The sequence below is a fragment of the Rissa tridactyla genome, chromosome 2 (assembly GCF_028500815.1).
Source record: "Rissa tridactyla isolate bRisTri1 chromosome 2, bRisTri1.patW.cur.20221130, whole genome shotgun sequence".
Taxonomy (NCBI): Eukaryota; Metazoa; Chordata; class Aves; order Charadriiformes; family Laridae; genus Rissa; species Rissa tridactyla.
In genome coordinates, this window is record NC_071467.1 from 63,439,793 (window position 1) to 63,461,671 (window position 21,879).

Consider the following 21,879-nt stretch of genomic DNA (forward strand, 5'->3'; position numbering starts at 1 on the left):
AGCTGAATAAAAGAAACAGGTCTTTGCATACCTAATTGCTTAGTACTGCATATCTTAGAATGAAAACTGGATAGAAGCTCATGTATGAATTATTCCTCCCAAAAGGAAAAACAATGCTGTGACTTGAAAATGTTCAATTCCGTTTAAAAAAAAACAAAAAAAACCAAAAAACCACCACCACCAAAAAACACACCATTTTTTTTTTTTCTAAGAGCACTACAATTTCAAGGAATGTATAATTGCTTCACCTTTATCCTCTGCATGTAGAAAGATGAAGGACTGATCACCAAAAAACTTGAGCCACTGACTTCAAGCAATCTATAAGTTATTGTGGAATCTTTAAAACAATTAATTACGTAGAAGGCTTCCTCTTTCCTCCACCCCTTTGTATTATAAATTGAGAAGAACACTACACAGTTTGATCTCAGAAACAACAAGTCAACAATCCTAAAGAATGACTGGTCAAAAGACAGCCGAAACCTCTCATTCAGTTTACAGTTAACAAAATCATAGAATCATGTAGGTTGAAAAAGACCTTTAAGACCATCAAGTCCAACCCTTAACCTAACCCTGCCAAGTCCACCACTAAACCATGTCCCTCAGCACTGTATCTACACATCTTTAAATACCTCCAGGGATGGTGACTCAACCGCTTCCCTGGGCAGCCTCTTCCAATGCTTGATAACCCTTTTCAGTGAAGACATTTTTCCTAATATCCATCCTAAATCTTCCCCGGTGCAACTTGAGGCCATTTCCTCTTGTCCTATTCGCCTGTTACTTGGGAGAAGAGGCCAACACCCACCTTGCTACACCCTCCTTTCAGGTAGTTGTAGAGAGCCATAAGGTCTCCCCTCAGCCTCCTTTTCTCCAGGCTGAACAACCCCAGCTCCCTCAGCCGCTCCTCTTAAGACTTGTGCTTTAGACCCCTCACCAGCTTCATTGCCCTTCTCTGGACCCACTCCAGCACCTCAGTGTCTCTCTTGTAGTGAAGGGCCTAAAACTGGACACAGTACTCAAGGTGGGACCTCACCAGTGCCCAGTACAGGGGGACGATCATTTCCCTAATCCTGCTGGCCACACTATTTCTGATATAGGCCGGGATGCTGTTGGCTTTCTTGGCCACCTGGGCACACTGCTGGCTCATGTTCAGCCAGAATTCAGTCAACACCCCCAGGTCCTTTTCTGCCAGGCAGCTCTCCAGCCACTCTTCCCCAAGCCTGTAGCATTGCATGGGGTTGTTGTGACCCAAGTGCAGCACCCGGTACTTGGCCTTGTCGAACCTCACACCACTGGCCACTGGCCTCAGCCTATCGATCCAGCCTGTCCAGGTCCCTCTGTAGAGCCTTCCTACCCTCAAGCAGATCAGCACTCCTGCCCAACTTAGTGTCATCTGCAAAATTACTGAGGGTGCACTCAATCCCCTCGTCCAGATCATTGATAAAGATATTAAACAGAACTGGCCCCAATACTGAGCCCTGGGGACCACCACTTGTGACCAGCCACCAACTGGATTTAACTCCATTCACCACCACTCTTTGGGCCCAGCCAAATTTTTACCCAGGGAAGTACCTGCTCATCCAAGCCATGGGCAGCCAGTTTCTCCATGCCAATGCTGTGGGAAACCGTGTCAAATGCTTTATTAAAGATAAAGGTAAAGGTTTTACTAAAGGTCCAGGTAAACAACATCCACAGCCTTTCCCTCATCCACTAAGTGGGTCTCCTTGTTATAGAAGGAGATCAGGTTAGTCAAGCTGGACCTGCCTTTCATAAATCCATGCTGACTGGGCCTGATCAGCCATCATACAACCCCATCTTCTAGATGAAGGGGGCAGGAGAGAAGTTGATTCCCACACTTCCCAAGTTCAGGAGGGACAGAAGAAATCTAGAAGTGCATCTGCAGATCTTGCAAAAGCATTTGCAATGCAAGGATCTACTGTAGCTACACATTCTACCAAAGCTCTTACTTACACATATTTAGCCAGTTAGAAATTGAATGAAAACTGAGAAACTTGCTGGAAAACAAAAAGAAAATACAGTTTGAATAAAGAATAAATTGCTTTAAAAATGGCTAATAAAGGGTCAGATATAAATGGAACAATGAAGTTAGTCTGCTTTTAGACTACTTAAGTTAAATATATAAGTTAAATTGAAAGCTCAGATGAGACACAGGCACCAAGTTCTCCCATATGAAGTACGCAGAACCTGACCTAGGTGCAATGTCAGTGAGTGTTGCCAAGGGAGCGCTCACAAGTTTATAAGTTCTTTTTAATCACTGCTAAATTAGTCTGTTGGCATTTTGCATCTATTTTAATCGCACACACACACCAAGTTCATTGCGGCAGAGCACCTTCTGTAGACTGAGCAGCCGAGATTTGGAGGAACAGAAACAATGACCTGAAGATTTTCTTATTTTGCTTCCAAATGACACATTGAGGGTGTGGAGGAGAGCAAATATATCAATATCCTGAAGAGCAATGAAAACAACCAATCTGCCAATCTGATTAAAAGCATTCATTTTTTTCTTTTTGAAGCCTTGCAAAAGGCTATAACATGCAGTAAGAAAACTGACTAAATATCTCTATGTATTTGGTTCTTATAAGATAATGCTAAATTGTTACTGCTTCCAAGATATATACAGTGTCACAGCTCCTGTGCTGGGAAGTAGCTTGTTCCAGGGACTTAAACTTCACTACCTGGCCAAGAAAAGCAAAGAGATATGGGAGGCTTCCCCACTACATACCCTTCACCTTTAAAAAAGACAAGGCTGTTTCTACTTAGACATACATGTGAGCAATAGTTTCAGATTCTATTTATTTGCTTTATTCTCTTTCATCCTCATCTCTTCCACCTCTCAGAAATCTCTGCCCAAACCACAACGTGAAGCAAGGAACTGTCTAGTCAACCAATGTAGCCCAGGTGGTAAAGCAGAGAGAAAAACATATTTCTATGTTATGCTTGTTTCTGTATGCTATGTTTCTACGCTGCAGCTGCTCCCCTCTCTCACTATCTAAACATTGTTCCAAATAGACCCATATAATCCATGCCCTGCCCCCACAAAGAAAAAAATCAAGAATACCTCTTCCCAAATATCCTGTACAACAAGAAAATTAAAGAAACATTCTTGAAAACCTCTGAAAGCGCTGGAATGCAGGACAAAACCATCTCTAAAACCACACAGAAATATTTAAAATTTTGGCACTTAAGAATTTGGCTTCACTGCATAGGATTGGTTTGGCCAATGATCAAACTTCAAGGTCATCAGAGTATTGCATTATCTTCTTGGTACCTCCTAATTCATAAACAAGCAGAATTACATGGGAAGCTTTTAATCAAGAAGTGCATTACGAGGGATTGTGATGATAATTTCATCAATTACTGTACCTTTCCTAAAGTGCAGGACTGAAAAAAGCTATTTTCCCAGTTCTGTTATATCTTAAATAGACTGTGATTACTAATCAGAAGGTTGTAGCTTTTATAATTTCTTTTTCTCAAAACTATTTTGAATAATCTGTAGACATTTTCAAGTGTCAAATGCTCCTGAAGGCATAACTGAAGACAAGCAAAATGAACCTGACTAACTATTTAGTTGCTTTTGTATCTTCCGGATATCCAAAGCAGACAATTCTGTCATGCAATGTGATAACAGCATCTAGTAAAATAAATAAATAAACAAACTAACTAAAAAAACCACAAACAACAAACAAACAAACAATCAAAAAAAACCACCCCCAAAAAGCCCCACAACACCCAAACCCCAGAATATTAGCTAATTGGACACATGTTTTCCTCCATCAGATGTGGAGATAGCCAGGTCAGAAAGAGTCAATACTTCCAGTTAATTTGTTAATTCCTTTTGTAGTGTGAAAGGCCACCACTAATCTTCTGCAACATCACTAGGTAAGCATGCAGTCTGGTACAGACAACAGTTTATTGGTTTAAGATTAGGTAACATGAATAATAGTAATTGATTCATTTCTAGTTCCACAGTTACCATCGCCCCTTATTTTCCCTTTTGTTTTTCATCACGTATCTCTTCTCCCAGCTCTCATGAATTCTACAAACTGAATTCTATAAATTTTTTAAGTTTTCATTTAGAAAGCACCACATCTAAGCCAGCTCTCTTCCCAACCCCAGCACCAAGCAAAAAGGAAAGGAGCACAGTCACTCTATTAGCATCTGCCAACTTCCTCCAGGCTGCTCCAGGTAGAACAGATTAAAAGCAAACACCTGCACAAAGATTTCTCAGCAAGCAATTCTTAAAGAACATGAATTAAAAAGATCGCTTAGTGGCTGGGATAGCAGTCTTAAAACCAGGAAACACAAATCTGAGACATCACCCAGTTATGAAAGACTTACCCCTGCTACACCTCAGTGAAGTTACACATCACTGAAAATGGTCCTAGCTATTAATCAGCCAGATTCTTGCACTTCAGAAGCAACTTGCTGATCATCAAATGACTTCTCACCACCTTTGAGGCAGACACTAGAACACTGTCATGGTTTGGGCCGGGTTGGCCAATGACAAGACAACAGATGCTCTCCGCAACCTCTTGCTTTAAAGAGAGGAAGAAGAGAGAGAGAGAGAGTTGAGTTTAAAAAAAAAAAAACTAAATTACTTTAATGAAAAATTAATAATAAAATTTAAAAAAGAATATAATGAAATAGATACAATATATACAAATATACACAAAACCGTATCAGGCTCCCAGGGAGATGTCGCTGGCAGGCACTGGGAAAGTTCCAGACTGGACTCAGTGACAAATGGGAACCGAAACACACTGACCAGGATCAAAAGGCAGATGAGCTGACAGGGTCCTCCTCAGACATCAGTCATTGAAGAAACAGTCCAGTGAAGAAACAGTCCAGTGAAGAAACAGTCCAGTGAAGAAGATCCGAACAAGATGAGCAGGATTAGCAGAAACTTCAAAAAGCAGGATCAGCAGAAACTTCTTTCTGGCAACTTCCTCTTCCCAGCCACTTTTTTTTCAAAAAAAAATTGTGATCAAAACAACCAATCAGCCATTTGACAAAATTTTCATTTTCATGCAAAGATTTCAGTTTTTCAGTCATTCCTCCCACCAAGTCAACCCTAATGTAACTTTTTTCATTCTGAAGTCAGCACTTGACTTCAATAAAAAATAATGACTCAACCTAAAAATGTTGCAATGCAAAAGCATGAATTTAAAAAAACAAATGGTTTCAAGTTGTGCTGAGATTGTTCAAACTTAAAAAAAAAAAATAATTTCTCACAAGAGCAGATCTTTCCAGATCACTCAGCCTTAGGGACTTCAGTGCTATCCTAACTATCACAAGAAGAAAGCCTGAACGAACTCTGGAAACCCTTGACCATTCCATAAGCACAAACTCAATTTTTAAGAGGTGCTCAAATAAAGTATGAAAATAAGGAGGGTGAGAAGGTTAAACACAGGCAGTGTCACAGGAAAGACTCTGTGAAGATGAAGAGTTCATAGAAATATCTGCTTGCTTTCCACCTCTCTCTCCAGACCAAGTTTTCAGACAGTGGTCTACATACCACTAGACAACACTGCACTACACTGACTCAATGTCACCACCGAGTTCATACTAGAAATTCACTCTTGAACAAGACAGTCCAGGCATCGCCACTTTCTATGCTTTGTTTCTGTTCCTGAAGTGGTCGTAGAGCACATGAGCTGGACTCCTTTCAGTGAAGTCAAACCAGATGTGCAACAACTGCTTGCGTGTGCTCAGTCCACAGGATGATCAGACTAGAATAGTCTCAGGTAAACTCCCTACGCATGCAGCACAGGTACTGGATCCTCTGCACCAAATGTTTTGCCTTTGAGATCTGCTGAAATTGAGCTCCCCTACTTCCTAACATATACACGGGCAGTAAGGGTTCCCCCAGAGGCAAGTTACCTGTGTGTGCTCAAACACCACCATAAATGAAGTGTTTGAAATGCTCTCACTGGAGAATTTCATTCTTCCTAGTTCCATAAATCAATAAGGTCAAAATCAACTGCCCTCAGATAGTTATTATTATAAAGAATAGCTATATATGTTTTATTTTCAGCAGCAGAAAACTGCACTCATTCTTTTTGCCTCTCTGCCAGAGGCAAAAAAAGTTAACTTCACAGTCCTGCTCTGAAGGCCAAGCTGAATTCTTTGTGAGCTCTGCATCCCTCATCAGTGAGCAGCGACTCTATAGCTCACGCCTGTTGTTTCAAGCCAGTGAAAAATCCAGGACTGCAAAGGGGAACATATTTAGCTTAGTGACAGTAGCAGAAATTGAAGAGTACCTGTAAGTCCAGAGCGAAAGTGCTCAAAGTGCAATTTTCACTTCGTCTGCCCTACATTAATGATTAATTTAATGTCAACTGCAGTAATTGCCGCTCAGCTCCTCACATCTTCATCACAGCTGATGGAGAACAAATTCAGAATTAAATATTCACATGAAACAATCAAAACCTGCTTTAGATTGCTATTGCATACCCAGCAGTTACTAATTCAACTGCACTTTACGTTGGACGTATACCTTGAACTAAACTTAAAGCTTTCAAACATCCCGTACTTGCATATATTCTCAAAATATGACAACCTTGTACTTTCAAAATTATGGTTATCATAATAAAAATCCTCTTTGCTTCATTTCTAGAAGTCCAGCTATTTGAATCAAATATCTATCTTAAATTTCTAAAAACGGGAACTTTGTATTTCAAAAAACACATCTGGTTTTAGAAAAGCCTTCATGGAACAAAAATGCCTCTAGTCTCAAACACTACAGTTTCCTAAACAACATCTTGCTTCCTTAAAAATAGATAACTTGCCTAATAATCTCTTTAAATTCCCTATTATGTGCCCATTTTCTGGTAATTTGAAACATGTAAGGGCAATTGCTAAAATTGTAACTCAATACAGAATCATTGGGACTGAAACGAGGACAGGCTTAGTATCGCACCCGTAATACATCATCTTATTTAAAAGACTTTAGTACTTCGGTGATGCAGCAGCCTTCCTATATTCAAAAGAAGAGCAACGTGCCCGCAGTAACGTACCATGATTTGTTCCCCGGTCTCTCAATGCGGTATTAGCTGCTTAACAGCCTTCGGGAAAGTCAAACACACTGACTGAGGGCAAGTCCCTCCCTCCAATTAAACTTTTTTCAGCATACAGAGAACTTTCAGAAAAGCAGTGGTACAGGAGCCAGAAGAAGTGTGGTATCTCACAGCTTCTCTGAGTCAGCCTTTGAACATGATAGTACAGAACAGGGAACTATTTTTATAGCAGCCAAATTATTGCAAAAGATGAAAAACGTACCAGCCTTAAAAAAAAAAAAAAGTTCATTTATCTGAAGTTTCTGGTCCTACTTAAGTGACATGGAAAAGCACTAAGGGAAAGTTTCATCCCTGGCCTGTGTCTGGGATCACAGTTCTCTGAACCCTCTTCCTCCGTGCCGCTCACACGGGCTCAGCGGGGGGCTGCCCCTTTAGCTCCCTGCTTAGAAACAAAGTACAGGACAAGTCCTTTGGGAGCAGCCGGGCAAATATAGCACAGTGCTAGTTTAAGATAGTACATGCACTCTGTCTTTTGCATGAATTTTATTATGCTACTGCATAGGTCAGAAAAAAAGTTGCCGCACGCTCCAGCCCAGCTGTAGAGTAGAGCTGTGTCCCTGAAGCATCTACCCAGAGACAGAAAAGCCGCGGGCAGCCCTAAGGCACATACTCCATCTCCTGGCATATCCAAAAGCATCACGCTTCGCCAGATGAGGGCCAGGTGGACAAAGCAGCTGTGCAGCACACAGCTGGTCAGAAGTACGACCTTTCGCTCAGAAGGAAGTTCTGAAGTTTCTAAACTATTCTAAACTTCACTGGCCAAGTGAAACTTGTGACACCAACTGCACTGCTCCCTGGCGTCCGGCTGCATGGCGAGAACCAGCCAATGGTAAATGTCACATCAGAGTTAACAGAAACTTAGAGGTAGCAATAGAAATAATTTTTCATCAGTCTTTGCCAGCTAGGGATTTAGTTTCCATTAGAAAGGAAAAACCGAATCAGTCAGTAGTGACAAACAGAGCTGACTAACAGGCATATAATTCTGCAACGCAAGGTGTGTTACTTGCCAATAACGTATTAAATCAATAGCTAAATGACTCAGTCACAAATCAATACAACTAACTCAGTTATTCTTACTCATACATAAACATGCCAGGTGATTTAAAATACGGCATTAGATTTACCTTGTCAGGACAGAGTTTGGGAGCAGACGAGGTCTGCGTGGTGCTCAGGCTCCCAGAGCTCCACCTGCAAGTCTGGAAAGCAAAGCGTTCGGTTGTTTGGTGAGCTATGGCAAAGCCATCAGGCTATTCCCACATAAATAATATTGCATCTTACCATCCAAAGCTGGTTATCTAGTGGTCTTTATATGCCCCAGTGTGACAGATTTCATTTTCCTCACTTTCTTTATCAGGCAAACTGCTATCATCTTAGAAACTGAAGATCATCTTTGCTTTTTCCAGCTGTGCAGGTAAAAAAAACCAAAACAAAACAAAACACTGATGAAGGACCAAAAGTTGGTTCACATTTTGCCACAACTGCAGAAGTTATTCAAGAACACGCTTAACCTGTCAGCAGTTCTAACAAAGTGAAGACACTCATACGCCCACCCAATTCAGCAAGGTACATACCCATGTTTATGTTCAGACTAAAAACATCTTCAGCCTATAAAATAAAACATCAAGATAGCTGAACAATTAAAATGAGATGGCAAACTCCTACAAAATACTTATTTTAGATATTGATTCAAACATTGCAACTACATTTGCATCAATCTTTAGTTATTAAAAAAAGATAATCTATTATGCATAACACTATTAGGTGATTGCATGTTCAAATAAGAATAGTACACACGTTTAAACACATGAAGCCAAAATATGCTCATATAGTTTCAAATTCTTTTTGGGGAATAAAGTTTTTAAAGCACTTTGATCACACAAAGGTTGGGTTTACTTTTCATTGAATCTTCTAGCATTCTCATTACAACATCATCTCTTTTTGTCCTTCAAAGCCTTTATCTTACATTTACTAGATATAAGCCTGAAATGTTGAAGCCAGAATTATTGAAGATCTGACAAAACTCTTTCATCTCCAGGGGCGTCTGTGCAGGGTGGAAGAAAGAGGTCCAAAACAGCTCTTCAGCCTTTTGCCCTGCTGTGTTGACTGGAGCTCTTCAGCTTCCTCTGCGCTCCAGTTTTTAATTCCTTATCCATGTGTTGTAGCTTAATGAAGAGACCATCTCACAGGTAAATCAGTGACCTTACTGCGTGTGACATTTCCTATGTTCCAGCACAGTAAAAAGACGAGTATCACAATCTGGTCCCTTGGGCCCTTTTCCCTAAACTAAGAACAGTATATGTATGCAAACTGCCCATGCATGGATAGGCAGCTTTTGTATCGAAAATAAAAACATAAAGCCAGTCTAAACCCAAAATAGATTTATAAAAGAAATTATGCGTGAACCCCCATGTGAATCCCTTTAAAAACAATACTCACCTACAGGTAACTCTAGACAGAGTACAGCAAACAGTTACCACGTATAAGATGTGACTTAAAGACAGCCACAAGGAGTGGAAAAATACACAACAAATTATTCCGATAAATCAGTCAAGCGCAAGCTATATAAAAAGAGGGCTGAAATATTTCGTAAGCCTGCTTCAGATTTTTCCACAATATCAAATACCCAAATTCTGTAATCAAGCAGCAATTAGCAACTAAATCTCTGCAAGTGATCAAGGAAAAGTAATGCAGCCCAACACCACATCCCAAAGCTGATTCAAACTAGTGTGGACTTCAAGGCATAGGTCTGCAACAACCGACGTTGTACTGCAGAGAAATACATTGGAATATATAGAAAATTATCCACCAGCAAAACAATGTACCATCTTTTGGACATGAATTGAATCAGCATTCTTTTACACAAACGTTCTGAAAAAGGAGACAGATGAACATTGATTGCATCCCCTGGCTCACTGACTGGTGTAACCCAAAATATCCCAGGTGAATTCACTATTCCTCTGAAAGGAGGAAAGGAATTTGAATTTATACTTGAACCAAAAAGCACTATGGAAGGTCTGGATATGGTTACAGTCTGTGATGTCCATCCTGTAATCTCTTGTTTTGAATGCCCTACGGAGCTTCTACAAATTGAGCTGAAACATCGCAAGCTCTTAAATTAGAGCTTTAGGCAGAGGCCTACAAACTGACAGAGTCTGTCTGTATTGAAGTTTTGGTTTAGTTAGAACTGTCACATTTCTAATATTAAAATGGAATTGTGTAAATAGTTTACAACGTGCTAAGTGTGAGAAGTGAGTGATCAAGGCACTGTTCCAGAACAGGAATATAGGTGTCACTATTTTATTTTGAAAGGTAAAAATCTCTGCATATGCAGATTCAGCTATTATTTAAGCCAAATGAGTTCCTATATTCCACAGTTACAGTTAACAAACAAGAAAGAACAGCTTTAGTAACCAAATTATAATTGCAGGGAACCCTATGCTGAACCAGTTTCCATGGATTTCTACACCAGCATGTCTATAGTTCTCCTTCTAAAACAGAAAACTGGAACACTTCTAAGGTATTAACCGAGGCCAGCACATCCTCTGGATTTGTGAACGGAAATGATGTGGCCTTAGAAAGACCAGCATTACGTTCCCTGGCAATTCCATATATGAATAAAAAAGTAACAGCAAGCAAAGCCCACGAGACGACACTGCACGTTTGACACACACGCGAAGATAGGATCAGCTAGGTACATTTCAATCATGCCTGTCTCTCCTTAGATTGCCAAGGTAGAAATGTGATAAACTGCTGCCACTCCAATTTTTGCTGAGTAAAATGTACCAAAGCGAGGGCAGCCTGCCCCACTGCTGGGAAGTCCTCATAGGGAAAAATTTGTTCCTCACGCGCAGTCTGAACCTCTTATTTCAACTTTTGCAAGTTGCCTTTCACCTCCTGCCCATGCGTGGCTGGCCGTTCTCCTTGATAACCTCCCCACAAGCATGCAGGGCTACTGCTAGGTGGCCCTGAAGCTGTCCCTGCTCCAGGCTGAACCAGACCTGGTCCCTCAGCCTCTCCCCAAAGGGCAAGGGTTCCCACCTTGACCATCCTGGGGCCTCTGCTGAATGCGCTCCAGTTTATGAACGTCTGTCTTGCACTGGGGACAGGGGTTGTCCAAAGCTGCATGCAGCAGTCTAGATACTGCCTAACGAGTGACAAGTAAAGGGGGATAATCACTCCCCGTGTTCTGCAGTTAATGCAGCATGCCTGTAGGTTTTGTGACCACAAGCAGAGTTGTTCTTCCTCCTGTTTGTCTCCCGAGCTGCATGCATTCATGTACATACATTCTACAAGTGTCTTTTGCCCTGTTTTATCTTTCCTGAGGTTTCTCTTGTACCTGTCACTCTGAATCCTTATCTACGGTATCCTTACTTCCCATGCTGTTCCTTATTTAAGCTCTCCTCACCAGGCTGGCCAGCCTGTCGGCAAAGACGCTCTCACTCCATTTGGTCAGGTAGATCCACCTCTCCTTGGCAATTCTTATTCTTCAAAGAGGGTACTGTAGCTGTAAAAGCCAGTTGTCTGTCTACAACACCAGCTCTAGCTGGGTCTTTACATAGACACGTCAATCTATTTTCCACCTTTCCTGGTGCTACACAGATTGCTCCCCTCTTACTGCAGGCCGGCCACGACATCACCCTCCCCTGCCCCAGCCCCAGCCCAACCTCCAAGGCTCTGCTGAAGGCCCATGCTGTACCAGGGGAGCTGCTGAAGCAGAGACCCTGCCCTGAAGAGCAGCACTGTCCAATGGCAGCCACTGAGCAGACCTGCACCACCTTCAGCAGAGTCTGGCCAATCCTTAATTAAAGATTTCCACAGTTTCCCTAACACAGATTCTTCCTCCGAGAATGACCAATATACGTCCCCCTGATAGAAACAGACTTTAGAACAGATGGGGCCCATCCTGATCCAACACAGCAATCCCCAAATGCCATTTTGGTTATAGGACGACTAACAAATCAATTAGGAAGGTCCTATCCCTTTATACAGTTGTCTTTTCAAAAAACCGTCACTATTCAGTTTGTATTCTGCACCAAGTCATAACATAAGCCCTATCATTTTATAGCTTTTCAGTCTAATAATAACTAATAAAAAGGAAAAGCCCAAACAACTTGCAGGAGGCTCAGAACATCACCATGAGCAGAGAGACATGAGCAGGGCACAGGCATACAACAGTTGCACTTGTTGTACCCATTAAGAGTAATTAGTACATAAAATTATTCAAGAGTATCAAGCAAAAAACCAGACTTCTTCGGCAGTGAAATTTTTGACTCCCAGTGGTGATGGTAAGTGCTGTTGTGAGAGTTGTAACAGCCCCCAAGAGATGGCAAATATATAAGTGCACTTTTAATCACTGCAAAATGCTGACACTTGGTTCTGTCCCAAATCCTATTGAAAAGCTTTTCTCATATATTGAATCTAACAGTCACACTCTCATATACGTATTTTAGACACACTGTTATTATATATCAATGCTAATATAATGACTGTTAGCTACCAAAAGGCTTTTTACAAACAGCCTCCTGCAAAATACTTCAAATTGAACTTGAATAAGCACTTCTCTGCACAGAAGTGCTCTACTGAGAGTTATAAAGCAACTCCGAATTGAATTTCTCTCATAACAAACTCAGTGTTCTCTGCTCCCTGATTTTGCTCAGCTCACTTGTAGACATTTTGCTTATTCTCGCTCCTGCACCTTTCACAAGCCCTACCAAAGACCATTCGAAATATCAGTATTGGGCAGCACTCATAACAGAAAAACTGTTAGCATTTTGGAGTTCTCAGTGCAAACAAAAACAAGCTGCAGCTTTACTCCAAAGGAGTTTATTTTCCAGGTAAATCCTTTGGTTGATAAACCTTTTTGGAGAGTCTCTCCATGATGGAAAGTAGAAGCGCTCTCTGAGGTGCCCTCTGTATTCCCCTGGAAGCTGGAGAGCCCGGCTGGAGGCCAGTAATTGCGATCACAGAGACTTGTGTGCTTTAATTTATCCTTGAGTTTTCCTGCTCAAGAACACCAAGGTACAACTGAGCTTATATCGAGCTTTGATATGAAACCAGAACCTAGATGTCCTCAAAGCAGGAGCTGAACTAATCAAAATTATGTGTGAATTACAGATGTTTGCTATACTTGGCTTAAGGTGAGAGACTATGAGAGATGGGGCTCTTCTGTACTAAGGAAGAAGAACATTAAGAGGCCTTTGAAGAGTCCTGCTAGCAGATGAAGAGAGGTGATCCTTGCCCTCTACTCAGCACTGGTGAGGCCACACCTTGAGTGCTGGGTCCATTTCTGGGCTCCCCAGTACAAGAGAGATATGGACATACTGGAGAGAGTCCAGAAAAGGGCCACAGAGATGATGAAGGGACGGGACCATCTCTCCTAGGAGGGAGAGGCTGAGAGCTGGGACTGTTCCGTCTGGAGAAGGCTTGCGGGGATGTCATCAATGTGCACAAATACCTGAAGGGGGGATGCAACGAGGATGGAGCCAGGCTCCATACCAGTGGTGCCCAGTGACACGGCAAGTGGCAGTGGGCATAAGCCGAAACACAGGTGGCTCCATCTGAAGATGAAGAAGTACTGCTCTGCTGTGACAGTGACCAAGCACTGGCACAGGTTGCCCAGAGAAGTTGTGGGGTCTCCGTCCTTGAAGATATTCAAAAACCATCTGGACATGGTCCTGGGCAACTGGTTCTAGGTGGCCTTACTTGAGCATGGGGAGTTGGACCAGAGGACCTCCAGAAGGGCTTTCTAACCTCTACCATTCTGTGATTCTGTACTTACATGTTGTTATCATTTAAAATCCTAACCCAGAGGCACATGAAGGGGGAAGGAGACAGACACACACACACACAAAAAAAATAGGTAAAGAGACTACCCTCTTTGCACTGTATAGAGAGGAAGAGCATGCTCAGTGTTTGCAAGCTGTTTTTTGCCATTTTGTTTACACTACTGCCTTACTTAAAACAGCAGAATTAATACTGAGCTTTTCTATCTCATGGTCTGCATGAGCTCTACCTACCCTACGTCTCCCTTTAAAGAGAGGGGAAAAAAAAAGTATTGACTTTTACCTCTCCAACAAGATGTCATAACTGATCTCTCCTGTGCTGTGCGGTAATATTAGTTACTGATGGCCACAGAAAACCTTTACAAAGTCTCAGGGTGAAGTCTCAACTATTTGTTATGACAATGACATTTTGAAAAGTGTAAAAAGGTAGTCAGAATGTAACAAGTCTCCCATAAATTAAAATTATTATTTAATTCTGTTCTTAAATCCTCAGTTCTGGCTGCTCTCCAAGACCAGAAAACAAGCTAGCAGTTTCTCAGAGTAGGAACCAATCCGAATAATCATGGATGAATGTCACATACAGTCCCAACAAATCCATTTACCACTCAATAAATGAGAGACTAATAACTAATTCTTCCTAGAAAGTGAAAATTTGGTATTTCAGAAATCACATTAGATTTTTACTTAGTCATAGATTCATACCTACACCTGATTCCACTGACAAACAATTATGTAATCAAAGGAAAATATCAATCCATTTTATTAGGCATGAAAAGCATTTAATTTTATGCTGGATGCAAAGGCAAATGTTAACATTATGAAACAGTGGGTTCTTAAATATTTACTCTGAATAAAGAATAGTAGCAAGCCGTGAATACATAATTAAATCAAAGTAACAGTGTGCTATCCTACTAATCTGGAAATAAATTTCACTCCCATCAAACATCCATCACTCATTTAAAACACTTCCACTTCCATTACATAGCATTTTTCTTGCACCTTTTTTCCTTCGTGATCCCACTGTTTTCCATTTTAACTCAAATTGGTCTTTCGTGTGACCTTAAGAAACAAAAGAATAGAAGACCAAGAACAAAGAAAATCAAGAACGTGAAAACGTATGAACTGTTTAGTGAGGTACCTGAAGGATTTTAATTGAAGGATCAACAAAGATGAGTGTCATTTTCCTAACTACTAAAAATTTTTAGAAGATTATTATGATTAATCACACAGGATTTAAGAAGGCTGACATTTGGTTAAAAAAAAAAAAAAGACTGCAAGAGTTAATGTATTTTAAAAAAAGATGCCAGACAAAGAAAAACAATAAACTATTTTGATTTTTAAATTCATACACTCAAGTTTGGATCTGTAGTTGCAGGGAGCAGTGTGCCAATATAAATCAACTTTACCTGTTTCACCTGTGTACTTGTGGAAAGTCACTCCAAATAAAAAAATCACACACATATCTGAAGATACGGACTACAGATAAGAGTTCAGAAAACTTGATCTTACAGAAACCTGAATTCTTAAAGCATTTTCCCATATTTACTAGAAAAGAAAGTTTTTGCAACCCCTTCAATATGGGGAAAAAAACGAAAACCAAAAGAAAAACGTGGGTTTGTGTCTAACTTTGAGAACAAGGAAAGATAAGGATGCTAATTTGATCTTGGCATGCTACAGTCAAGAAAACAAGCTCAATCTGAAGGCAAAAAAAGAGTCAGACTTATGAGCTAGATTTTCAGCTCATTTGTGCCAAATGAGAATCTCAGGCATATACTTGTGCAACCCCTGTGTATAGGTGTTGCTTTACTGCCATGGTGCTACGTAAGAGTAATAAATACCTCTACTTGGAACTCTTAATTATAGGTGACAAACTATAAATCACCAGCTTGTTGCAGCATCAGAAGCTTCAAGATGTGATTCATCATGTCTACATCCCAAGAAATAAATTAATCCCTCTGTTTTGTTTAGCAGAGGGCATAGATTTATTGCATTTATTTATGAGCATGACACTATTGCAAGAAACAATTAGGGGCACGCTTGTCTTGAATATTGCTTTCATCCATTCTTCTGCCATTGCCCATACTGTTTTGCACTGATACCATTCGATACCCATCCTACGCAAGCATAAAACAGCAATGAATGGTGCAAGGTAGTGGAGAAGCGAGTACTGTATCTTAATACAGAGTGAATCCCACGGGCTATTTGCTCACGTAAAGAGTCCTATTCATGAATTTCCATGAACTTAAAATATTTCACACTATATTCCAGTCAGATAAGATTAAATGTTCACTGAAAAGCATCAACTACTATACATTTACATGTGCGTGTGTGTGTGTGTATGCACAAATGTATTTTGCCCAAATCACTAGCCATTGTAATCTAGGCAGAAGCAGTTCTTCAGATGCTCGCTCTTAGATGTTACAAACATGCCTGAAGAACATTTGCAAATTTAACAGCCTCAAATGAACAGGGACAATGAGAATTTGACAGGGGGGGAAAAAAAAACCAAAACTGACAGTTGAAATCAGCTTAAATCCCGAGGTACTGAATAAGGGTCTCCCACAGTTATTGTATTTCACTATTCTCTAGGCTCACCCATGTAGTTTTACCATATAACGGTAAAGGTCAGGCATGCAAGCTGGAACTTTTTAATGGAAGGAAAAATTGGCTGGGCTGTGGGGACACTCTGACAGGAAGAACAGCAGGTGAACATATCAGTCATTTGTGTATCATAAGGTACAATATCCACAGCAGGACTAAATTAGTCTTCAGAAACAATCTTCCCTGACCATCGTTACTGCGATCACCCACACGAAGCTATATGCTGTTACTGAGGATACAAACATAGACCTTTATAGTCCAACCGAGCAGAAAAAGCCCAAATTCTAGACTGAGTCTACGCATATTAAAAAGGCAATGAAAAATGCTTTGTTTCATATAAGAAAGGCTTTTAATACAAAGAGTATTTGGGGGATGTTTTATCTCTCCTTTTTCAAAGGGTTTTAATTGCCAATTATGTGCACTGTCATTTTCAACAGCACAGAGTTGTGGGTTTATGATAGGCCATAAAACCTGCAAACAGAAGTATGGATGTATTCTGGCATGTTACCATTTTGATCAAAAAAAATCCTGCTACTTGACATAAAAAACCCCACAAGTATTACATATTCAAACAAAGTTCTCATAGCACAAGACTACTAGGAAAAGCAACCGACAATAACACAACAGCTGCTTAAAAATCAACCAACCAAAACCCCTTCAGTCTGTACCATGATGCATATTCTCACAAGAAACCCAGTATCATTATTGGTATTAGAGGACCTTCACTGAAAAGGATCAGTAATATTATGCAATTTAGGAAATTAATCCTCCATAAGGTTCCAGGAAGGGGTTGTTGTTTCTCATAGATTTTGTGAAGAAATAAGCTCCCGATTTAAGTCAGTTTATAATCATGCGCAAATTAAATTATAAACTGTAAATTAAGCCCTACTGCAACAGATCAGGTATTTCTAATACATTGCTGTCTTAAATCCAAGGCTGATGAAAAAACCAAAACCAGTTACAACAGTAATACTGCTTACCTTCCTTACCCATCTCTCAGAGAACCAGAATCTACTGGGTAGCTCAAAGGACAAATATTGTCAGTGCTGCTTTAGCTACATCCAGTTGCGACAGACTTGCGTTACCAGTTAAGGCTTGCCCCGTCCGGCGTGAGGGCAGCAGCAGACCCGCTCCCTTCATTACACACACACTCTGCCCCTTTTAAGATTAGTGCTACAGAAGACGGAAACACCTTTGTGTTGATCCTTGCAGTAAGGCAACGAAGACTTGGATGGCTACAAGGCCCAACACAATCTGCAAAAGTTGTCAATAGCTTATCCACTGCATTAAACTCTGTGTAAACAGCCAGCGTCCTAAAAGCTGTTTTAAGTTTCCTCAAACTCTCTGCACAATTGATCCATAATCATCTGAGTGCTCACTGAAGCTTAGTATCCTACTTTTTCTCCATTGATTGCAAATTGCCTGTTCAGTTCCCTAACCTGTTCCCTAAACAGTGTTTCAGCCAACATTGTGCTCAGTGGAAAAAGCTGTTTGCAGTGCCTGGCTGTTCTAGAAACAGTAATGCAATCACGCATGGTATGCTGGTTCTGCGTTTGATTCCTTTGAGAGGTATCCTTGTTGTTTTCTTTCAAGCCTTGGGGGATATATAAATGGAGAGTTTAAATTGAGTCCATGTGATAGGTTTCCAAACATCTGTATGAGGTAGCAGGAGAGCTCAGAAACCTGTTTGAAACAAGATTGCTGAAGTCACTACAATTAAATCCTTATGTACAAGTGCTAACATCACAAAAATCATCATCAAACTTGGAAATAACTGGCAAATCAGCTGGCAAACTTGCTAAAGAAGCCATGAATGGGAAGGCCAAAGAGACAACTACCTTCTCCAAACAGCGGTAAGGCCAAGGTAGAGGTGGGTCATTGTGGAGAAATATACGACTGCCACCGCCACCAATGTCTGTTTCATTAATTAGTTTCTAGGACTAATTAGTTAATTCAGTTTTTAGGACTACCAAATATTTTTCTTGAGAAGGCAAGGAAAAAAGTAGGTGCAAGCTAGCAATTCAAGTTCCAATGAAGAGCATAGCCAGGTAGAAAAAAAAAAATGTAAGTCCTTTTAATTCATATTTAATCACAGTAAAATTGCAAGGAAAAAGCAGGGCTGTGTGATCCTGTTAGTGGTGATCCGAGAAAGAAACAATTGAGGTAAATATCACATCTTTCTGAACTAAAACACTTACTTGAAACATTTAAACCAACTGTGCTCTAAAGAGAAAAAAATAGCTCAAAGAAATATTTCTGTGAACAACAGCAAGTTTCAAGAAGTATTTGAATACCCCTTCAATTGCCATTTCTTCCCCCAAATCAGTAAGCAAGAAAGCAGCTGTGTAGCCTTTGGGGTAGGGGTTTTTATATTTGTTTTAAACAAAAAAAGGTCTGGTAACCATTAATTCCTCTCAAATTAGAGGTTTCAGGACACAGGGGCATGTGCTGTTTTCTTTATAGAGGGACCTAAACAAAGACTGGCCAGAACGCACTACGATGAATGTTGTTCTTGGAACTACCTGAACTCAAACTAGTTTAAGTAAAATTTGCATGTTAATTCAAACAAATAAACACAGCGCCCTAGCATGCCACTGATAATGAGAAAATCAACAAAGCTTAGTCTAAAAATTTAATTCATTTAGAGGTTTTTCTTGTCAGTTGGAAAGCGCATTGGTGCCTTTTATCTGCCCTACCAATTGGCAGTGATCTGCAGTACAATGAACCCAAGTGAAAGAGGCTTCATTTATTTCTTGACTAACAAATGCACTGTTGTCTTGAACTCACACAAAATAGTTTTCAAAGGAAACCCCATTAAACTGGAACATATGTTAGTTGTTCTTATATTGTTTCTAGCGGAACGGCAACATGAAATTCTGAGTTTAATTAAGCTTAAAAACACAACACTGTCTTTAAAACAATGTACCTATACTTCTCATGCTTCCTTCCTCCATCTCTCACAGCTTGTTTTTTAAGGCTCGGAAAATCCTATGCTCAGAGAAGATAGGAAACTTGTAAATTACTGCTAACTTTTAAGTGAGGTTATCTACAACTGCTTTCAAAAGATGCTAAGTACTTTTTGCAAGGAAGATTTCCATTTCGTTGTTTAACCCTAACGATACACAGGGCCCGCATTTGGCACTGCACAGATGCCAGATTGCGGATGTCCCTCTTTACGCCGTAACACTTCCCTGGTTCCACTCAGCAGAAAGATTTAAGCTACCATCCAACCATCCGGGAAAGAGCACGCGTGTAACTTCAGAAAATGAGTAGCACCATTAACAGACAGCCTGTGTGCTTAGACATGGGTGTGCATATGTTGTAAAATCAGATGGCTAGTTTACTACTATCATTTAAAAGTTTATAAGCATCCTCACAGGACAAAGAGAAAAACAAACACACCAACCCACTGTAGTAGTGAACATATTAATGGAACGTATTACTTAGAAAAAAAGGTGGACTTTAGTACCAAAAAAATTCATGTACCTGTTCACCCTCTTAAAGTAAAGCATTCTTGCAATTCTTTTTTTTCCAGAAACAGAATTAAGTTCCGTATCTCAACACAGGGTTCATTCTCCCTGAAAATGCATGCATAAGGTACACCTAGTATTTCAACCGTGCTCTACTTGCACATGCACAGAATTATCTCCTACAATAAAGGACGACAGAGCAGGAGCAGGATAATCTGCTGTGCTGCCCGTACGACAATTTATTGCTTCGCTGTTCATTCACTGGAAAGATGCTTTTGAGCATGTTTATTGTTATCTCTTTCTTTTCATCCATTCATGTATGCACTGCTATCAGAGGAGTTACAAGAGAGGCTTTAAGTATCAGAGGAAATCAGTTCGGTGTCTTTGTCCTCAGAGAACCCTGAAAGCAGAGGTGGTGGGAACTGCTGCTTGAGCAATTACTCCCAGGTTGCACTGCAGCAACAGACTCAGAGAAATCTGCAGCGGAAAGCGCAATGACAGTAGATCCTCCACAGATACTTCTCTGACAATAGGATGCTCAATCAAATTAATAAAAACCAAAGTCAGCTTTAGAAGTCCTAGAGTGAAGATGGTTAGCAGGTGGGGGAATATTCTGTCAATTAATCGTTACAGGCTTGCTCTAGCCTTCTGCTCTGCCCAAAGTTTTCTTTTAGCCACTGTCGAGGAAGAAAAAAAAAGAAAAAAAACTTCTCAAAGACAGCCTGCTGAAAAAGACTTGGACCGTAGTCAAACAATTTCTCCCTTGACTACCATCCTAATGTCCTTAAATTCACATCTAATTATTTTCATTTTCTTATTACCAAAAATCATGTTATTTTCTGGAATAAATACCGTGCAGGAATAGAAATTCTGCCTTTTGCTGCCACCTTCTAAGACATTTGACTTGTGCCTTAAATATCATGGCACAAGTTTACTAAGAGAGAGACCAGTAAGCTAGCTTGAAGAGTTTGCTACCACAATTTAATAGGTATTATAGCAAAATCTGAATAAACAAGTTACATTAGCACAGGGTACACAGGTACTGCATAATACAGCATTGTGATGCATGAACAAGACATTAATTATAACATCAGAAATTCTAGATCCTGGATAAAGGATTTTTTCCGTAAACTATTTAAAAAATACAAAATTCACGCTAGACTCTTTAGTTCAAGTTTACGCAAGCTGATAGAAAAAAAAGAAACAAAAAACCAAACTGATCAGGAAAGGAATAAAATCCAGAAGCAGTAATTCCATTTATGCAGGTCTGACAGAAACCAGCAGAAAATAAGTATTTATGGGTTTTAAGTGTTACAGGCTCTAAGATAAGTATTTATGGGCTGCACAATAAGTATTTACGGGCTCCTTAGAGCAGGTCAGACTCAGACTAAAATTCAACGCAAAGTTTTGCAGCCAAGTTCTGCACTTCCAAAGCCAGGTTTTATTGCTGAGAGCAGCTGACAGAGCCTCACCTACAGCTTTATAACTGGCATTTCTGCAATCCTCTTCTACCTCTGAAGAAGTCCTACCATACTGTCAAACTTCAGACCTATCTGTCTGTCTCCTTCCACATGCCTTTCACTCGCATGGTTCTCTTGCACTTGAACAGTGGTAAAGGACTCTAAACCGAGCAGAAATGCTGCCATCGCAGTGAGTACCTCACGAGGGCTGCAGGAGGTAACGATTCAGGATACGCAAGTCCATTAACTGATTATTTTATATTTAGCTCCAGTAGGCAACCTTGGCTACATGCTGAGCCACGGCAGTTACTTTCCAAGCAAACACTTTCTCAAGTGAATGCCTTGCCTTTTGTTTTAATAATCTTTTAAAAGAAAAAACCACATGTATCCTGCAGAAAATTGTTTCTTCTTTCAAAAATTACTTCCAACTGTGAGGATTTGACAGGAATTGTAATTTCATATATATATATCT

At 40.3% G+C, this 21,879-nt stretch overlaps 1 protein-coding gene across 18 annotated transcripts in view; it reads right to left on the reverse strand.

Moving 5' to 3' along the window:
- Positions 1–21,879, reverse strand: part of FBXO15 (F-box protein 15) — a 184,581-nt gene that overhangs the window by 112,639 nt on the left and 50,063 nt on the right. For 14 of the 18 annotated variants that reach the window (XM_054190736.1, XM_054190726.1, XM_054190718.1 and 11 more), the window contains 5 exons: positions 8,373–8,699; positions 8,219–8,290; positions 6,279–6,397; positions 4,784–4,977; positions 4,357–4,553 (listed from right to left, as the gene is read on the reverse strand). In XM_054190736.1, coding sequence (XP_054046711.1) covers positions 8,598–8,699 — 102 coding nt within the window. In that variant the 3' untranslated portion in view covers positions 4,357–4,553; positions 4,784–4,977; positions 6,279–6,397; positions 8,219–8,290; positions 8,373–8,597. The remainder of the gene's footprint in view (positions 1–4,356; positions 4,554–4,783; positions 4,978–6,278; positions 6,398–8,218; positions 8,291–8,372; positions 8,700–21,879) is intronic. The other 4 variants (XM_054190727.1, XM_054190728.1, XM_054190731.1 and 1 more) reach the window with 1 other exon arrangement.